Below are 21352 nucleotides of genomic sequence, written 5' to 3' on the forward strand. Positions count from 1 at the left end.
AGACAGGTTCTTAATAATTTGGTTGTTATTACGTTGGTTACCTCGAAGCAGATGCCCCAGGGGCAGAGTGGCACACACTTATTGAATATGGCGCTTTTAAATGTTAGAGTAATCAAGTATAACCTTTCTCATGAATGACCACATTGCTGAGCGCAAAGTTGATGGCATGTTTCTCACTGAAACATGGCTGTCATCAGACCTGTTGTGCCGCTCTTATTGAAGCCTCCCCCCGGGGTTCCAGCTTTTCATACTCGGGGAAAAGGGAAAAAGGGTGGTGGGACAGCCTCTATTTTTACTAATGCTCTCAGCTGTAAGGACGTTTTGTTTGGCGACTTTGGATCTTTTGAGCAGCATGCTATACTGTTTAAATGTCAGCCACCAGTGCGGGCCATAACCCTGTATAGGCCACTAAAGCACTGCCCTACTTTCTTTACTGATTTATCTGAACTAGTTCAAGGACAATAGACAATATGATAAAATCATTGTGTTGGGCGATTTTTTTAAAATTTATTTTATTATTATTATTTTTTAATATTCATTTTGTCAAAGAGACTGACTCCAAGGCCATTGAATTCATGAATCTTTTGAGTTCTATGGAATTTATCCAAAATGTTACCACGGCCATACTCTGGACCTGGTTATTACCAAGGGGCTTTCTATTGACATATCCTCTGTTGCTTTATCTGATCACCACTGTAATTTGTACTACCTTATTGCCCATAGCACAGGGTAATACTGAACGCATTAAGAATCGCTATCTTACCTCTGAAGTTGCTACAGATTTTATTGAGTGTATGAACAATACTCCACCACCTATTCTGCTTGCCTCTTGTGATGATTTAGTTCATAACTTTAATGCCTGATAAATGCTACCCCTGCAAACCTATGTGAACTTTCCTCCACATCTAAATGTGATGAGTTTGCGGCCTATTTCAGAGATGACTAACATTAGGCTGGGTATCAGTCAAGCAAGACTTGAGAAGTTTGATATGTGCCCTAGCCTACCACGCAAAGGCACTATGGATTCATTTTCCCTGCTTTTTATTTTTTTTTATTTTTTTTATTTTTTTTATCCCATTTTCTCCCCAATTTTCGTGGTATCCAATCGCTAGTAATTACTACCTTGTCTCATCGCTACAACTCCCGTACGGGCTCGGGAGAGACGAAGGTCGAAAGCCATGCGTCCTCTGAAGCACAACCCAACCAGCCGTACTGCTTCTTAACACAGCGCGCCTCCAACCCGGAAGCCAGCCGCACCAATGTGTCGGAGGAAACACCGTGTACCTGGCCCCCTTGGTTGGCGCGCACTGCGCCCGGCCCGCCACAGGAGTCGCTGGAGCGCGATGAGACAAGGATATCCCTACCGGCCAAACCCTCCCTACCCTGGACGACGCTATGCCAATTGTGCGTCGCCCCACGGACCTCCCGGTCGCGGCCGGCTGCGACAGAGCCTGGGCGCGAACCCAGAGACTCTGGTGGCGCAGTTAGCACTGCGATGCAGTGCCCTAGACCACTGCGCCACCCGGGAGGCCCCCTCATTTTCCCTGCTTGACACAGACATGCTCGCGAAGGTGATATCTCAATTTAAGCCTTCTACCTGCCTTCTCGATCCTATCCCCACCACCTTCTTCAAAACAGTTTTTAATTGCATATCTGAAGAAGTGCAAGCTGTTAAGCACTCCCTGCTCACAGGGATTTTCCCCACTGCACTAAAAACTGCTATAGTGAAACCCCTTCTGAAGAAAAGTCATCTAGATTCTTCAGCTCATAGCAATTATCGGCCAATCTCCAACCTTCCATTCTTAAGCAAAATTCTGGAGAAATTGGTTTTCAAACCGCAAAAAAAAATTTTTTTAAGTGCCAACGCTATTTTTGAAAAATTCCAATCTGGTTGTTATGCCCACCACAGCACAGAGACAGCCTTAGTTAAAGTGGTAAATGATCTTAGAGCCAACACAGATGCCAAACAGCTCTCTGTCCTTGTACTCTTAGATTTAAGTGCTGCATTCGACACTGTTGACCATGATGTCCTTCTGGACAGACTGGAGAGGTGGGTTGGCCTCTCCAGTCCAGTTCTAAATTGGTTTAGGACCTATTTAACGGGTCAAGAGTTAAATTTGTTTTAGTTTGTCACCCTTGGTGAACATAACTCAGATTATACATATCACCTGTGGTGTTCCACAAGGTTCGATTTTGGATCTGGTACTGCTCAGTTTATATATGTTACCCATGGCAGAGTTCTCAGAAAGCACAGTATTGATTTTCACTGCTACGCAGACGATACACAACATTACCTTTCTGTGTCACCAGAGGGTTTTAGCTCCACGGATAAATGATTAGACTGTATTAGTGATTTAAATACTTGGATGGCTCACAACTTCCTCCAGCTAAATCAAGACAAGACCGAGGTGCTTATTGTTAGAGCCAAAGCACAGAGAATCTAGCCCCACATTTTAATTCACGGGCAATAAAGGTAAAAAACCAAGGTGATATTTTAGATGCTCTCCTGTCTGGTCTACCCAAGAAAGCCATTGGTCAACTGCAAAACATACAGAATGCTGCAGCATGGGTACTGACCAAGACCAGACGGAGAGCACACATTACACCGGTGTTAAAACTTCTTCTTGGTACTCATCCCGGATCCGGGAGCATCCTCATCAGTAAAAAGCTGACTAGCATAGCCTAGCATAGCGCCACAAGTAAATACTAGCATATAAGTATCATGAAATCACAAGTCCAAGACACCAAATGAAAGATTCACATCTTGTGAATCCAGCCATAATTTCCGAATTTTAAAATGTTTTACAGCGAAAACACAATATGTATTTCTATTAGCTAACCACAATAGCAAAAGACTCAACCGCATATTTTCACAATTTTTTTACCGCATAGGTAGCAATCACAAAACCGACCAAATAGAGATATAATTAGTCACTAACCAAGAAACAACTTCATCAGATGACAGTCTTATAACATGTTATACAATAAATCTATGTTTTGTTCGAAAATGTGCATATTTGAGGTATAAAATCATAGTTTTACATTGCAGCTACAATCACCAATTGCACCGAAGCAGCAAGAATAATTAGAGAGCAACGTGAAATACCTAAATACTCATCATAAAACATTTATGAAAAATACATGGTGTACAGCAAATGAAAGATAAACATCTTGTGAATCTAGCCAATATTTCAGATTTTTTAAGTGTTTTACAGCGAAAACACAATATAGCATTATATTAGCTTACCACAATAGCCAAACACACAACCGCATTCATTCACCGCAAAGGTAGCGATCGCAAAAAAACAGCAAAAGATATAAAATTATATACTAACTTTGACCAACTTCATCAGATGACAGTCCTATAACATCAGGTTATACAATACACTTATGTTTTGTTCGAAAATGTGCACATTTTGAGCTGAAAACCGTGGTTATACATTGTGAAAATGTAGCAACTTTTTCCCAGAATCTCCGGATATATTTCTGACACTCATCTAATCTGACCAAATAACTCATAAACTTTACTAAAAAATACATGTTGGACAGTAAATTAAAGATACACTAGTTCTTAATGCAATCGCCGTGTTAGATTTTTAAAAATAACTTTACCATAACAAACAGCTTACGTTATAGCGAGACAGCGCCCGCAATAAGGGCGGAAAATAGAACTAAACATTTTCCACAGAAATATGAAATAACATCATAAATGGTTCCTACTTTTGCTGAGCTTCCATCAGAATCTTGTACAAGGAGTCCTTGGTCCAGAATAATCGTTGTTTGGTTTTATAATGTCCTCTTCGCCTGTCGAATTAGCAACCATAGCTAGCCATGTGGCGCAAACGTGCCCAACTTCACCTCACGCAAAGAAAAGAAAATTCCAAAACTCGCAATTAACGTTCAATAAACTGATACAACTCGGTTGAAAAAAACTACTTTATGATGTTTTTATCACATCTATCAAATCAAATCAGAGCCGGAGATATCTACCGTGTATACCGAAAGCTTTTCAGAAGGCAATCTGGGGTTCCTTCTCGCGCCTTCGAAGACAATGAAATTTCCAGACACGTCATTCCAAAAGCTCTTGTTCGACCGCAGATCAAGCTAGACACCCCATTCCACCTCCCACTGCCTGTTGACATCTAGTGGAAGGCGTATAAAGTGCATGTATATCCATAGATTTCAAGCAAATTAATAGGAAGGCCCTGGAACAGAGCCTCGATTTCAGATTTTTCACTTCCTGTCAGGAAGTTTGCTGCAAAATGAGTTCTGTTTTACTCACAGATATAATTCAAACGGTTTTAGAAACTTGAGAGTGTTTTCTATCCAATAGTAATAATAATATGCATATTGTACGATCTAGAATAGAGTACGAGGCAGTTTAATTTGGGCACGGTTTTTTACAAAGTGAAAACAGCGCCCCCCTATTGAGAAAAGGTTTAAGGTCTCTGCACTGGCTGCCTGTGAGTTTTTTTAGAAGTAATTTTAAGATTATTCTATTGGTTTTCAAATCAATCCACGATTGTGCACCCCAATACAAGTCAGACATGCTTTTAAGTTATGTACCTAGTAGGTCCCTCAGGCACTGGCCTTTTAACTATCCCAAAACCTAGGACCAAGAGGCATGGAGAGACAGCCTTTAGTTATTATGCCCCCGGCTTCTGGAATAGCCTGCCAAAGAACCTGAGGGGGGCCGAAGCTGTGGACATATTTAAGAGATCTTGAAATATATTTTAGTCATCCTTTTGTTTTTTATCTTGTGTTTTGTTGTGTAGTAAATATTTTATTTTTGTTGTTTATTTAATTTTTCCTGTAAATCAGATTGCGTTGCATTCCATGTCTGAAATGTGCTATATAAATAAATCTTGATTTGTTCAGTGTATATTATTACAACTTAGGCAGTCCAAAGATCCAGTGTAGCAATGGCAGCTAGCATAGAGTAACTTTTCCTATGTTTACAGAAAGTTGTGACCGCGTTGGACAAGACATGGCATCCTGAACACTTCTTCTGTGCTCAGTGTGGATCATTCTTTGGCTCAGAAGGTGAGTTTTACCCATTCTTGGAGCTCACTTGAAATGACAATTTTCTAGAGTCAGGTGCAGAACTCATGATCTGTATGTCTTCTGAAGGCTTCCATGAGAAGGACGGGAAGGCGTACTGTAGGAAGGACTACTTTGACATGTTTGCGCCGAAATGTGGCGGCTGTGCCCGAGCCATCCTGGAGAACTACATCTCTGCGCTAAACTCCCTTTGGCATCCAGAGTGCTTTGTTTGCAGGGTCTGTAATCAGCATATTTCCCTTTATATAAAGGCATTCATGTTGACGTGTTCTGACTTGTACTTACTCTCCTCTCCCTCTGTTTGGGTATGTAGGAGTGCTTCACCCCATTTGTGAATGGGAGTTTCTTTGAGCATGATGGGCAGCCCTACTGTGAGGTGCACTACCACGAGCAGCGCGGCTCCCTCTGCTCGGGTTGCCAGAAGCCCATCACCGGCCGCTGCATCACAGCCATGGGCAAGAAGTTCCACCCGGAGCACTTTGTTTGTGCTTTCTGCCTCAAGCAGCTCAACAAGGGCACCTTCAAGGATCAGAACGACAAGCCCTACTGCCAGGGCTGCTTTGTGAAGCTCTTCAGTTAGGGAGTGGATTTTCTGTGTGTGTGGCTCACAAGCTTGTATCAGAAAGTGTTTGTGTAGCTCTGGTAGTGTGTGCAAATTGGATTGTGTGTGTTTGAATTGTTTTAGAGGGATGTCTGTATACTGATGGTGTGTATGACAAAAGTGTGTGTGTTTCAGGTAGTATGTGTGTGAGATTCCAGCATTCTCTTTTTGGCCCTTGAAGTGTAATGGACAATCATATCAGGTCTCTGCCTGTGCGCTCTCTGTGACGCTCAGAATAGTGTGATTTCAAACCCAAATAGTTTTGCTTTGCTTTTGCAGTCAGAGTAAATACTTGCTGAACACTGTAAGAACACATGGAATACGTACATGGAAGTGTTTTGAAGTTGCTGCTCACTGGTTGAGTGTCTCTTGAAAACCATTTGAAATGTGTCATGTTATTAGATCAGGGAGATGTTGACCTGTCATTGTTTTGTTTTTAATCAGCTGAGGCCTTATTTCAACTGCTAAAGCAAAGGCCTCGGTGAGATTTATTTTGTTTGCTGTCTGAGTAACAGAACAGATGCATATAATGATGTCATTGTAGCTTTGACTGGAAATAGGCTGTGGGTCAGTCATTATTTTAGTACTTGTGAAGCACATGGTCGTGTCATCAGACCCCTGTGGACTCATTTTCACACACGGGGCCTTGTGACACACAATCATTAACACCTCCACACAATCATTTGGTGTTTGACAAACATACGAATGCTGACATGTTACAATTTAGATTTAATGTATATTGGAACGTTTCTATAAAATGTATTTGAAAAGATATTCATTTACAACAAATAATATTTGACTCCCTCTGTTTGGAAAATCGGAGTCACGTATAACGACAAATGGGGAGATGGATAATATTGTTACTTTGTCACCTTCTCCACTGCCTACTCAGTCCTTTTAGAGCTTAACCCTTAGTTGGACTGGTTTGGAGTTTCCTTTATGTTCAGAAAGTGCTGATGCAGTATAAAAGAGTATGCCACGATAAACAATTGAATTTATTCTGCATACAGGAAACGGTTACATTTTACTGTGAGAATACTGTATACAAAGCGCTGGTCAGTTAATAGTTTAAATAACCACTCATTAAGAGAAAGCCTCTTAGAAATTTCAAAGCAGAGATGCTTTTCTATTGTTCAATATCTGTGACATTTGCTGAGCCTATGTGAAGTTACTGTGCATTGAGTTTCACTTTTTGTAAAATAAATAGAAGAATACAGCACAAGGCGTTATAACCCCTTATGTACGTACACAGATTCTATGCAAACAATACTGTGTGCAGCTGCAAACATTTAACTCAACAACCCTCCTGACTCTATCCAAGTGATGCTTTCAAGGAATAGGCCTATCTATGTTCTGTTCCAATATATCAATGCAATGTCTTTTACACTGGGGAGACCAGCAAGGAATCCTATTGTTTATAGATGGGGAGTCCTGGACTATCTCTTCAGATTTCTGTCAGTGTGAGTCCACTGGATAATGTGTGTTGATATTGGTCTGAGTGCAATGTGCAGGATCTACTGTACACCAGTTGTGTTTGTGGGCTTGTATTCTTATCTATCACAATTTTATTGGGTCTGTATCTTGTTCAGGGATTTACACCCAGAGCTTGTAAATCTCTGTTCATTGTTTTATTTAAATAATTTAACCATTTGTCTACTCAGAATCATTGTAGTTGGCAGTTATTTAACCAAAGTGAGTTTTTTTATTGAAATTGTGTCCCTTGTCACCTTTTCATTTGAGATGTCATAGTGCTGAATTTTACATTTCAACTTCAATGGGGTAAGACTAGGGCATGGACGTTGCAGGGATCCCGGTTTGCAATAAGCATATTTTGAAACTCATCTTTGCAGCAGATACACAACCTAGTTAACTCGGCACATACTGTTGTGGAAGGTAAATCTCAATTGATACTTTTTTACTGTCATCCTTCCTTACTTTTTTTTCTCAACGTTCCACACATCAAGGGCAAAAGAGTAGGCTAGGGTTATGTCAAAACGGGCCACACTCGTTTGATGCCACTTCAATACGGCTTCGATACACTTCCGTAGTAGGTTGGGAGAGCGTTGTCGCTAGGAACCCTAGAGAGGAAGAGGCGAAGCGAGAGGTTTTATTCCGCCCAAAATCTGTCCACGAAAACAAGACCATGAAGTGTGGGCTAGGTTTCCATCAAATTGGCAACAGCTTTTCATGCAAATATTCAAATCCGCATAAAAATAATATGCGCATTTCGAGATGTTTCCATCAAATAAAGTTGTTGCAGAATAAAAGGCTGTGCGCGATGACGTAGTGCACATTACAAAAAACTTAAATGGCTGTCGATCGCAATTTCAACTACTGGTGGTTTTGCCAAAACAACATGTGTTATAGCGAATGTGCCCACTCTGGTCTTGGCACGTGCTCTCTAACCAACGGCTCGCAGTGCGGGTAGACTATCTAGATGATGAGGTTATTATGAATAAGAGTGAGATCATTTTTATTTGTCAAACGGAAGCCAAGCATCGGTCATCATGACACCAGGATAATATCCTCGATATTTATTGGAAAGCAGCATCAAGCTCATCACCGTGCGCTTTCACCACCCTGTGCAATTCATCATTTATTTAATCTGTAGCCTAATAAACTGCATGGTTTCCCTGGTCATAGTGGGAGGACAACACAGCCTATCATCGCGCCACTCCAAAATTACTTCGATATGTTGGTTATTATATAAATATTTGGGCATAATGGCGTTTCCACATAAATTTCTCGCATAAATAATTTTACTGACACAAAAAGATCCCACCTTGTCTAGCGTATTTTGTTTGGTCAACATTGGGAAAGTTTACAGACAAATTAGATGTTTCCATCAGCAACCTGACCTGTCATAAATATATTAAAAAAAAAATATCCGACATGTACTTTACAAGCATAAAAAGGTTGGATGGAAACCTGGTTAATGAAAGTGGTGACTTTGGTCAACAAGAACAAAATATACTACTATATACTAATATACTAAAATGGAGATACAAAAACGAGTCCTCTATCTCTATGGTCTGTTGTTCACAAGCGTATCTGCCCTCTCATTGGCTAGAATGGTTCCACATCTCGCCTCCTCCAGCCTGCCTTCCATCTTTGAGGACATTTTTAATAAAAAATTAATAATTACTTATTTAATTAGGAAATTCAGTTAACAACAAATGATTTACAATGATGGCATGTTAGAGTGGATCACTTTTGTCAAGTCCAATACCATTGCTGATCACCTCCTTTGAAAGAGTTGTATTCTGGGGATATAAATTGTCCGACTTGTCGACTGCATGAACTTTACAAACATCATGTGATCAAAGGCCAAAGTTTCTGCAGTTGCTCTTCACCAACTTCATCCTGCAGGATCACCTGCATTGTGGGATGTTCTATTGTCAACCAATCATTATTGTGTTTTTGTTTGACCAATGCAAACGTGATCAATGACATGACTGAAACTAGTTTAAAGATTTAATGTCATGGCACAAGTACAGTGAAATGCCTTTCTTGCAAGCGCCAAACACAACAATGCGGTAATCAATATCAATGTAGCACTGAAAACAACAAGGTAGAACAAAAAAACACAATAAATAAAAATTAGAAAGTAAGACGCCATATACAGGGTCAGTACCTAAACCATATTTACAATGTGCAGGGATACTGGAGCGATAGAGGTAGCTATGTATAGGGGTAAGGTGACTAGGCATCAGGATACTGTATGGTAAACAGAGTAGCAGCATAAATTATGATTGTATGTTGTTTTTATTGTTTTTATTTACTTTTCTGCACTTTTGCACACCAGTATTTCTACTTGCACATCACCATCTGCTCATCTATCACTCCAGTGTTCATTTGCTAAATTGTAATTACTTCACTACTATGGCCTCTTTATTGCCTTACCTCCTCACGCCATTTGCACACACTGTATATAGATTTTCTTTTTTTTCTATTGTGTTATTGACTGTACGCTTGTTTATTCCATGTGTAACTCTATGTTGTTGTTTGTGTCGCACTGCTTTGCTTTATCTTGGCCAGGTCGCAGTTCTAAATGAGAACTTATTCTCAACTAGTTTTCCTGGTTAAATAAAGGTTAAATAAAAAATTATAAAAATTGTGTGTGTATAAGTGTGTGTGCATATTTTGTGCGTGTTGGATGTGTCATTGTGAGTGAGTGTGTAGAGTCCTGTGAGTGTGTTTTTTTTTAAATACAAGGGTCAACTCAGTCCATGTAGCCATTATGTTAGCTATTTAGTTGTCTTATGGCTTGTGGATAGAGGTTGTTACTGCTTGCCGTGTGGAAGCAGAGAGAACATTCTATGGCTTGGGTGGCTGGAGGCATGTTTGCAAATGTTTTATAAATAAAAAACCGAAATACCGTATTTACATAAATATTCAGACCCTTTGCTATGAGACTCTAAATTAAGCTCCGGTGCATCCTGTTTCCATTGATCATCCTTGAGATGTTTCCACAACTTGATTGGAGTCCACCTGTGGTAAATTCAATTGAATGCACATGATTTGGAAAGGCACACACCTGTCCATATAAGGTCCCACAGTTGACATTGCATGTCAGAGCAGAAACCAATGCCATGAGGTCGAAGAAATTGTCCGTAGAACTCCGAGACTGGATTGTGTCAAACCTGTTTCTATTTTGTCATTGTGGGGTATTGTGTGTAGATTGATAACGGAAAAAAACAATTTACTCCATTTTAGAATAAAGCTGTAACATAACAAAATGTTGAAAAAGTCAAGGGGTCTGAATACTTTCCGAATGCACCCTATATACAAATATGATTTGAGGCACTCACTAATTGATTGTACAATGTGTACACCCAATATTATGTTATGATTTCAGTTTGTGAGTGTGTGATATGGGGTTAGATACATAATACATTATTAAGAGAAACTTTTATAAACTATGGCAACACTGCCATGTTGATCTGAGCCTTGCTGTCGGAAAAGCACATTAGTGTTCAACTTTCGGCAGTCACAGATGCACCTCCACTGACTTCTCTCCTTACAACTCAAACGCACCCAATTTTTTATTTATTTGATTTTTATTTATTTATTTCACCTTTATTTAACCAGGTAGGCAAGTTGAGAACAAATTCTGATTTACAATTGAGACCTGGCCAAGATAAAGCAAAGCAGTTCGACACATACAACAACACAGATTTACACATGGAGTAAAACAAACATACAGTCAATAATACAGTAGAAAAATAAGTCTATATACAATGTGAGCAAATGAGGTGAGATAAGGGAGGTAAAGGCAAAAAAGGCCATGGTGGCGAAGTAAATACAATATAGCAAGTAAAACACTGGAATGGTATATGGAGGATCACTAACCCTACGGGCAGGGAATACTCCTTTCACTCTCATGTTCACAATGTTTATACTCGAATTGACTACTTTTTGGTTGATGCTAAACTACTCCCCTATACCTGTAATGTGAAGTATCATGATATTATAATCTCGGATCACAGTCGACTCACCTTCTCCCTGAGATTGGGTGACATGGTACCAAACGAGAGGGTCTGGAGGTTAAATCCTCAGCTCCTCACAGAACCAACATTCTGTGAACATCTTAAAGACCAAATAACATTTTTCTTTGATACCAACGACAACACAGAGACTTCCCCAGCATTACTGTGGGAAACACTTAAGGCTTATTTGAGAGGCTGTATCATCTCCTATCAGACTGCCAGGAGTAGGCAAAACAAGGGAAAATTGGTAGAACTGGAGGGACAAATTCACTTACTGGATAGGGAGAATGCTAGACATCCATCTATGGAGAAACATAAAAAAATTACCTCTTTAAAATTTGAATATAATCAGACTCTCTCAGCTAAAATTGCTAAATCTTTTCTCTACGCCAAGCAAAAATATTTTGAGTTTGGTGACAAACCACACAAATTACTCGCCAGACAACTTCGAAAAATTGTGAGTGACCGAATGATTCACAAAGTTAAGTCTGCATCTGGGGAATTACTCTCTTCCCCCAAAGACATCAATGACAGATTCCGTCAGTTTTATGAGACTCTATATACATCTAAAGCCGATTCTAACCCCTTAATTATGCAAAACTTTTTGGATGACTGTAATCTTCCTGCCCTGAACCAGGAAGATTCTAACTTCCTGAATAACGAAATATCTCTTGAAGAAATTCGAGAAACAATCAAAACTCTAAAGAGTGGTAAGACCCCGGGCCCAGATGGATACCCGGGTGAATTCTATAAAACATTCAGCAACATGCTCTCTCCCTACCTGCACAAAATGTTGGTTCAGTCCAGAGAGGATGGAGCTCTCCCATCTACTTTGGATGAAGCATTCATTACAGTTATACATAAGAAGGGTAAAGATCCGGAAGAGGTAGGGTCGTACAGACCAATATCCCTCCTCAATACAGACCAAAAGATTTTAGCAAAAACCCTGGCTAACAGGCTTAGCACTTTAATTGGCAAACTGGTCCATTCGGACCAGACCGGCTTTATCCCGAACAGAAACTCATTCTTCAATCTCAGGCGCCTCTTCAACATTATGTATTCTCAGAGGTTACCAAACATGGACCTTGCAGTTATATCTCTTGACGCCGAGAAGGCTTTTGACCAAGTTGAGTGGTCCTATCTATTCAAAGTCCTACAGAAATTTAATATTGGAGATGGGTTCATAAATTGGATCCAGCTTTTATATAGGAACCCCTGTGCGAGAATACTCTCTAACCAATCATTGTCGCCCCGATTTAACCTCTACAGAGGGACAAGGCAGGGTTGTGCGCTGTCGCCTATGCTCTTCGCCCTAATCATTGAACCTCTCGCTCAGACGATTAGATCTGATGCAGCAATACACGGCTATAATACTAAAGATACTCTAAATAAGATTTCCCTATACGCAGATGACATTCTCCTCTATGTAACAGAACCCCAAGCTAGTATTCCAGCTATTCTTGATGTGATTAATTTGTTTGGTACCTTCTCGGGATACAGAATAAATTGGAACAAGAGTGAATTAATGCCCATACGGTTACAAAACACCTCCTGGCTAGAACATCTTCCACTTAAGTTATCTTCAGAAATATTTACCTATCTAGGAATTGTAGTTACCAAACAATATTCCTTACTATTTAAAGAGAATTTCCCCTCGCTGATGCAAAAACTAAAAACAAACATACAATTTTGGAGAACTCTCCCAATTTCTCTGCTCGGAAGAATTAATGCCATTAAAATGGTCTTCCTCCCACAACTGCTCTACCTATACCAGAACATCCCAGTATTCATACCTAAATCCTTTCATAAACAACTGGACTCAATTATCAATCCTTTCATCTGGGATTATAAAACACACAGGATAGGTAAAAAACACCTCTGCAAATCCAAGATGGAAGGAGGATTGTCTCTCCCAAATTTTATATTTTATTATTGGGCCGCTAACCTCCGTGCGGTTACGTTTCTGCTGGATGACGCACGTCCGTCACCCACCTGGCTTAGTATGGAGCGTGAGGAGTGTCACCCCTTCTCTATTGGTGCTGTGATTTTGTCGCCTGTCAATCTGGAGAGGTCACTTTATCGTAACAATCCTATTATACATTGCACAGTCCGAATCTGGAAGCAAATTAAAACCCACTTTGAGCTTAGACCAATGTCATTCATGCTCCCTGTTGCCAGGAACCGCTCCTTTGCCCCCTCCAACCTTGATAACACCTTTGAGCAATGGGGAGAGTTGGGGATAAGTACCATAGGGGATTTATATATAGAAGGGACCTTTGCTTCCTTTGAGTTGCTGAGGGAAACTTATAATCTTCCCAGAAATAACTTTTTCAGATACCTACAAATCAGAGACTATGTTAGGAAACACCTCCCAACATTTGGGAACGCTAAGCCTTCCATGTTTGACGGATGCATAAAAACATCCCCCACCTCAGACAAACTGATATCTCGTTTATATGACTCTTTTCAATCGGTTAGCACACCCTCTACAGAGGCCATTAAGGCAAAATGGGAGGAAGAACTAGGGACTGACATTTCGATGGCAAACTGGGAAGATAGCTTGGAGTATATCCACACCTGCTCCATTAACTCCAGACATCGGCTCATACAATTCAAGGTATTACACAGATTACACTATTCCAAAACCAAACTGCATAGGATATTTCCTGATACATCCCCTTTGTGTGATAAATGTCAGGCTGCACAGGGTACACTTCTCCACTGCTTTGCCCTATGCTCTAGCTTGCATGGTTACTGGTGTGGAATTTTTAGGATCCTCTCTGAAGTTCTGGAGACTTCAATTGACCCAGACCCGCTTCTGATAATCCTGGGAGTGTCTGATTCCCTAATCGGACTAACCAACCCCCCAAAACAACTCATCTCTTACAGTCTCATTTCGGCAAAAAAACTAATCTTGTTGTTCTGGAAAAAGAGGGAAGCGCCCACTACCAAATTATGGCTCAGCGAATTGGCAAACACTGTACACTTAGAAAGGATTAGATATATTCTGAACAATAAATTATTAACATTTGATCAGATCTGGCAGCCTTTCCTCTCTTACTTGGACCATTCGGCGCTGTGAATTTGTACTTTTTAACGCACTCTCCATTGTAATATTTTAATCCACCTCTGGGCAGCATGTGCTGGCACCGCCACCCGAGCAGGGAGGGGTATAAGGGGAAGGGATAAAGGGGGGGAGGGATAAAGGGGGGGAATAAGGGGGGGGGGGGGTGACACCCACCCTCTTTCTTTCTACCTGTCCTTGTTTTGTATGTCTTGTTTTGTAATAATTATTTTGTACCCAGAACTCTGGATCTTTTTATTTCTGTCTGCTCTTTTATGTTTAGTTAAAAATTGTATACCTGCCTTTCATACCTATACACCATTCCTGTGTGTGTTCAATAAAAAAATATTTGAACGAAAAACACTGGAATGGTAGATTTGCAGTGGAAGAATGTGCAAAGTAGAGATAGAAATAATGGGGTGCAAAGGAGCAAAATAAATAAATACAGTAGAGGGAGAGGTAGTTGTTTGGGCTAAATTATAGATGGGCTATGTACAGGTGCAGTAATCTGTGAGCTGCTCTGACAGGTGGTGCTTAAAGCTAGTGAGGGAGATAAGTGTTTCCAGTTTGAGATTTTTGTAGTTCTTTCCAGTCATTGGCAGCAGAGAACTGGAAGGAGAGGCGGCCAAAGGAAGAATTGGTTTTGGGGGTGACCAGAGAGATATACCTGCTGGAGCGCGTGCTACAGTTGGGTGCTGCTATGGTGACCAGCGAGCTGAGATAAGGGGGGACTTTACCTAGCAGGGTCTTGTAGATGACCTGGAGCCAGTGGGTTTTGCGACGAGTATGAAGCGAGGGCCAGTCAACGAGAGCGTACAGGTCGCAGTGGTGGGTAGTATATGGGGCTTTGGTGACAAAACAGATGGCACTGTGATAGACTGCATCCAATTTACTGAGTAGGGTATTGGAAGCTATTTTGTAAATTACATTGCCGAAGTCGAGGGTCGGTAGGATGGTCAGTTTTACAAGGGTATGTTTGGCAGCATGAGTGAAGGATGCTTTGTTGCGAAATAGGAAGCCAATTCTAGATTTAACTTTGGATTGGAGATGTTTGATGTGAGTCTGGAAGGAGAGATTACAGTCTAACCAGACACCTTGGTATTTGTAGTTGTCCACATATTCTAAGTAGGAACCGTCCAGAGTAGTGATGTTGCAGGTGCAGGCAGCGATCGGTTGAAGAGCATGCATTTAGTTTTACTTGTATTTAAGAGCAATTGGAGGCCACGGAAGGAGAGTTGTATGGCATTGAAGCTGGTCTGGAGGGTTGTTAACACAGTGTCCAACGAAGGGCCAGAAGTATACAGAATGGTGTCGTCTGCATAGAGGTGGATCAGAGACTCACCAGCAGCAAGAGCAACATCATTGATGTATACAGAGAAGAGGGTCGGTCCAAGAATTGAACCCTGTGGCACCCCCATAGAGACTGCCAGAGGCCCGGACAACGGGCCCTCCGATTTGACCCACTGAACTCTATCAGAGAAGTAGTTGGTGAACCAGGCGAGGCAGTCATTTTAGAAACCAAGGCTATCGAGTCTGCCGATGAGGATGTGGTGATTGACAGAGTCGAAAGCCTTGGCCAGGTCAATGAATATGGCTGCACAGTATTGTTTCTTATCGATGGCGGTTAAGATATCGTTTAGGAACTTGAGCGTGGCTGAGGTGCACCCATGATCAGCTCTGAAACCAGATTGCATAGCGGAGAAGGTATGGTGGGATTCGAAATGGTCGGTAATCTGTTTGTTGACATGGCTTTCGAAGACCTTAGAAAGGCAGGGTAGGATAGATATAGGTCTGTAGCAGTTTGGGTCAAGAGTGTCCCCCCCTTTGAAGAGGGGGATGACCGCAGCTGCTTTCCAATCTTTGGGAATCTCAGACGACACGAAAGAGAGGTTGAACAGGCTAGTAATTGGGGTTGCAACAATTTCGGCAGATCATTTTAGAAAGAAAGGGTCCAGATTGTCTAGCCCGGCTGATTTGTAGGGGTCCAGATTTTGCAGCTCTTTCAGAACATCAGCTGACTGGATTTTGGAGAAGGAGAAATGGGGAAGGCTTGGGCGAGTTGCTGTGGGGGATCCAGTGCTGTTGACCGGGGTAGGGGTAGCCAGGTGGAAAGAGAGAGAAGAGAGAATGAGAGAAGTTAAAAATTCTTCCTTAGGCACAACCTAGATTAGAGACAATATTTAAAGTAGTTGAACATGTTATTACTCAAACCTCGTGAAAGTGACAAACTGACACGTTTTCATTATAATTTTCATCAAAAACAACTTTATATCAAAGGAGTGTGTAAGATAACACACTGAGGCAGGGATGCGGGTAAAATAACAATGTTTATCAGATGTCATGGGTGCAAGTACAGATGATATGAAATTGGGGAGAGAAATGGGGTAAAAATGTGAAAAATAATAATAATAATTAAGATCACATGTAGTAATTAGTAACAGCGTCACCCTCAGGCACTCCAGGTAAGTACATGTACATACATGACATCCTTTCTTTAGATAAAAGAACAAACAAAAATGTTCTTTCAACTCAGTGTTTCACTGAAAAAATAAATGTTTTACATCATAACATAGACATCACATTGTTATTATTAAATTGTGAAAGACTCCATTCACCCAAGTCATAGACTATTCTCTCTGCTACCGCACGGCAAGCGGTACCGGAGCGACAAGTATAGGCCCAAAAACCTTCTTAATAAGCTATAAGAACAATTAATGAAATGGCCACCCGGACTATTTACATTGAAACTTTGGCAAATGGTAAAGTCTGCAAAATTTAGTGCAATCTGTTCGAAAGAGATTCTTATTTTGGAAACAGAAAAATGTTTTGAGATTAAATGTTTAATCGATGAGAAAATTTGCAGAATGTCGGCCAAAATCCATCTCGCTCCATCTTCTCCCACTGCCAATAACTGAGCTTCCTCTCACCACCATATTTGGTAGTGAGTGGAAATGCCAACCGGATGCATTACATTTATACATCCGTTGAAATATCGGTCTGATTGTGACTGTATTGTCTTTAAAGTGGTAATACAAATAAATGTTTTTTTTCTCTTTTCATACAAGAATGCCATTAATTCTCAGAAGATGTGCAATTTTTTTAAACCAGTGGGGCAATGATCTATGGTTTCAAATGGTACAAATCATTCTGCAGGGGTCACTACAAAACTATTGGATGATATAGATGAGAATCCAAATTCATTCGTAGATAATTTTACTTCTGCAGAGACTTTAATATGGTTCTACACAATACCATAGACGTATATCCTCCTAGAGCACACAAAGCAGGTAATAGATCATCTGTATTATGTAATTCACTCTACAGTCTACAGTCCAGAATAGATTTATTGCTGATATCCAATGAATTCGAACCTACAGTTGATCAGATCTAACCTGCTATTTTAAGGGATCATAAAGTCATCAAACTAAAACTGAATCTTTGTGATGACTCACAGAAACATTCAAATGTGAGTTATTGGAAATGTAATAACACTATTGCAAATTTGAAGATTTCAGAGCAAATGTCAATTATCTTATTGAAGAACGCAGGACATTAGCCATTGATTATCAATATGAATGTAAAAAAGGCCATCCTGCTCCTCTCCTTTCTACCTAACTTTCCCTCACAGTCCCTTCAGTTTCCCTTGAGTCCCGTTAGTTTGGCGGTTCATGCTACCTTAGTTATCCCACACATCATAGCCCTGCCATTCCCAACCAATCAGAGTGCTTGGAAAGGCGCATCTGGACACCCACTCAGGTATGAGTGTGATCATTGTCCGCAGAAAGAAAACACATTTCTTAGGATTATTTTTTTATTGTGGACAGTAACAAGAATACCTGAACGTGGTGTGTGCATCGAAATAACCACAATTTATTCGGATTTACAAATACTATTCCACCAAGATTCACTCCCAGTCAAGATTCATGTTATATGACCAAAAGTGTGTGTGTGTGTTGATGTGTTGGTGAAGAGGAAAAGGAAATAAAAACCCAGAAAAAAGAAGCATTAGCATTGTTCTTACCAAACATCCTCTGGAGGGTCAGAACCCAAATCACAGTCAGCGTAATTGTACAAGCGGACATTCACAGCCGACGGCTCAGACTGGTGAGGGCATACCAGCCCACCATTTTTACAATGGCCAATACTGGAACTACTAAAGTTTCAGATTAGAAGATTGGCAATGAGGCATGGCAAGGAACATGCATCAAAAAATAAGTTAAGCATAGAAAGCATTGTCAATGAAATTACTTCCCTATCTGAGCATCAAAAAGAAGGTACAGAGTTGTATGACATTCAGTTACATAGACTGCTAAATTAATAAACTGAAATGTACAAAGAAAAGGCTAGAGGGGCTTTTGTTAGATCAAGAAGACAATGGATGGAGGAAGGCGAGAGAAATAGTACATATATTTTTGGCTTGGAAAAGAGAAATTCTGAAATGAAGGTTTTAAGGAAACTAACAATTGATGGGGATTTAAGTGAAGATAGTAAAATAATCTTTACCTTTGTAGCTAGTTTTTACAATAATCTTTACAAACTGACTCATTAACAAGGACGCTCAGAAATAATTAAGTCTATTATTAATCCAATAACTGTAAATGAGGAAACTGAATGTTCAAGAAGTATAACTATACATTTTATTTGTTATTTTTTAAATCCCCGGGCAATGATGGATTAACGGCAGAGTTTCATAAGGCCTTTATAGATAATATTATGACATTTCTTCCTGTAGTTTAGTTTTCTTCTGGCAGTTGTTTTTAAGGCCATTCTTCACAAACTTCTGTCTTATCTAACTTTGCTATAGAAATATAGACATCTGAGTTGCCTAACCCATTTACAGGATTTGTTAACTCTTGAGGTTCCTAGGTCTTGCTTTTGATTTTAATGTACCGTATTGCTAAAACAAAATTCTAAATACATTTCACCTTGATGTTCTGGTGCCATTCGGGCAATTTAAAATATTGATTTGGGACTTATTTGTGAAGGAATGTAACTATTTTTCTGGGTGATTTGTGATGTTTTTTTGTGCTTGCCATGTATTTTAATGTGTATACAGCATACAGTGAGCTCCAACAGTACTGGGACAGTGACACAGTTGTTTTGTCTCTGTACTCCAGCACGTTGGATTTGAAATGATACAATGACTATGAGCTTAAATTACAGACTGTCAGCTTTCATTTGAGGGTATAAGAATATAATACATTGCTAAACACTCATACATTATTGTGAATGCTACCATGATTACAGATAATCCTGAATGAATCTTGAATAATGATGAGTGAGAAAGTTATAGAGGCATAAATATCATACCCCCCAAAAAATGCCAACCTCCCTTGTTATTGTGATGGTGAGAGGTTAGTATGTTTTGGGGGTATGATATGTTTATGTCTGTAACTTTTTCATTCATCATTATTCATGAATCATTCTGGACTACCCATAACCATGGTAGCATCCACATTAATGTAGAAGTGTTTAGAAACATATTATACTCTCATTTACAATAAAAGTGATTCTAAAATGACACAATACATTATTTACCATTCATTTCTATTGGACACAAAATAATCTGAAACACAACCAAAACAAACAGAAAATGCATCCAACAAGTTTGTAGAGTGACAAGCTTAATGTAATTATTGCGTGCTAGAAATATGGTATAGAGGTCCTGGATGGCAGGAAGCTTGGCCCCAGTGATGTACTGGGTCGTACGCACTACCCTCTGCAGTGTCTTGCGGTCGTAGGCCGATCAGTTGCCATACAAGGCCGTGATGCAACCCGTCAGGATGCTGTCGATGGTGCAGCTGTAAAACCTTTTGAGGATCTCAGGACCCATGCCAAACTTTTCAGTCTCTTGAGGGGGTATAGATTTTGTCGTGTCATCTTCACGACTGTCTCGGTGTGCTTGGATCATGTTAGTTTGTTGGTGATGTGGACGCCAAGGAACTTGAAGCTCTCAACCTGCTCCACCACAGCCCCGTCAATAAGAATCGGTGCGTGCTCGGTCCTCCTTTTCCTATAGTCCACAATCATCTCATTTGTCTTTATCACATTGAGGGAGAGGTTGTTGTCCTTGCACCACACAGTCAGGTCTCTGACCTCCTCCCTATAGGCTGTCTCATCGTTGTTGGTGATCACTGTTGTGTCATCAGCAAACTTAATGGTGGTGTTAGAGTCGTGCCTGGCCGAGCAGTCATGAGTGAACAGGGAGTACAGGAGGGGACTGAGCACGCACCCCTGAGGGACCCCCGTGTTGAGGATCAGCGTGGCGGATGGGTTGTTACCTACCCTTACCATCTGGGGGCGGCCCGTCAGTAAGTCCAGGATCCAGTTGCAGAGGGAGGTGTTCAGTCCCAGGGTCCTTAGCTTAGTGATGAGCTTTGAGGGCACTATTGTGTTGAATGCTGAGCTGTAGTCAATGAATAGCATTCTCACATAGGTGTTCCTTTTGTCCAGGTGTGAAAGAGCAGTGTGGAGTGCAATAGAGATTGCATCATTTGTGGATCTATTGGGGCAGTATGTAAATTGGAGTGGGTCTAGGGTTTCTGGGATAATGGTGTTGATGTGAGCCATTACCAGGCTTTCAAAGCACTTCATGGCTACACACATGAGTGCTACGGGTCGGTAGTCATTTAGGCAGGTTACCTTAGTGTTCTTGGACACAAGGACTATGGTGGTCTGCTTGAAACATGTTGGTATTACAGACTCAGACAGGGAGAGTTTGAAAATGTCAGTGAAGACACTTGCCAGTTGGTCAGCGCATGCTCGAAGTACACATTCTGGTAATCTGTCTGGCCCTGCGGCCTAGTGAATGTTGACCTGTTTAAAGGTCTTACTCACATCGGCTGTGGAGAGCGTGATCAGACCATCGTCCGTAACAGCTGATGCTCTCATGCATGTTTCAGTGTTACGTGCCTCGAAGCGACCATATAAGTTATTTAGCTCATCTGGTAGGTTTGTGTCACTGGGCAGCTCTCGGTTATGCTTCCCTTTGTAGTCTGTAATAGTTTGCAAGCCCTGCCACATCCGACGAGCGTTGGAGTCGGTGTAGTACAATTTGATCTTAGTCCTGTATTGATGCTTTGCCTGTTTGATGGTTCGTCGGAGGGCATAGCGGGATTTCTTATAAGCTTCAGGGTT

The 21352-nt window shown here is 40.7% G+C and overlaps 1 protein-coding gene across 2 annotated transcripts in view; it reads left to right on the forward strand.

Annotated features, from left to right (window-relative positions):
* The window catches only part of LOC129853376 (paxillin-like), a 35846-nt gene extending 26069 nt beyond the window's left edge, over nucleotides 1-9777 (forward strand). For both annotated transcript variants that reach the window (XM_055919347.1, XM_055919348.1), the window contains exons 11-13: nucleotides 4962-5043; nucleotides 5131-5279; nucleotides 5375-9777. In XM_055919347.1, the coding sequence (XP_055775322.1) occupies nucleotides 4962-5043; nucleotides 5131-5279; nucleotides 5375-5641 (498 nt within the window). In that variant the 3' untranslated portion in view covers nucleotides 5642-9777. The remainder of the gene's footprint in view (nucleotides 1-4961; nucleotides 5044-5130; nucleotides 5280-5374) is intronic.
* The last annotated feature ends 11575 nt before the right edge of the window (nucleotides 9778-21352 follow it).

This window comes from Salvelinus fontinalis, chromosome 4 (assembly GCF_029448725.1).
Source record: "Salvelinus fontinalis isolate EN_2023a chromosome 4, ASM2944872v1, whole genome shotgun sequence".
NCBI classification, from domain to species: domain Eukaryota; kingdom Metazoa; phylum Chordata; class Actinopteri; order Salmoniformes; family Salmonidae; genus Salvelinus; species Salvelinus fontinalis.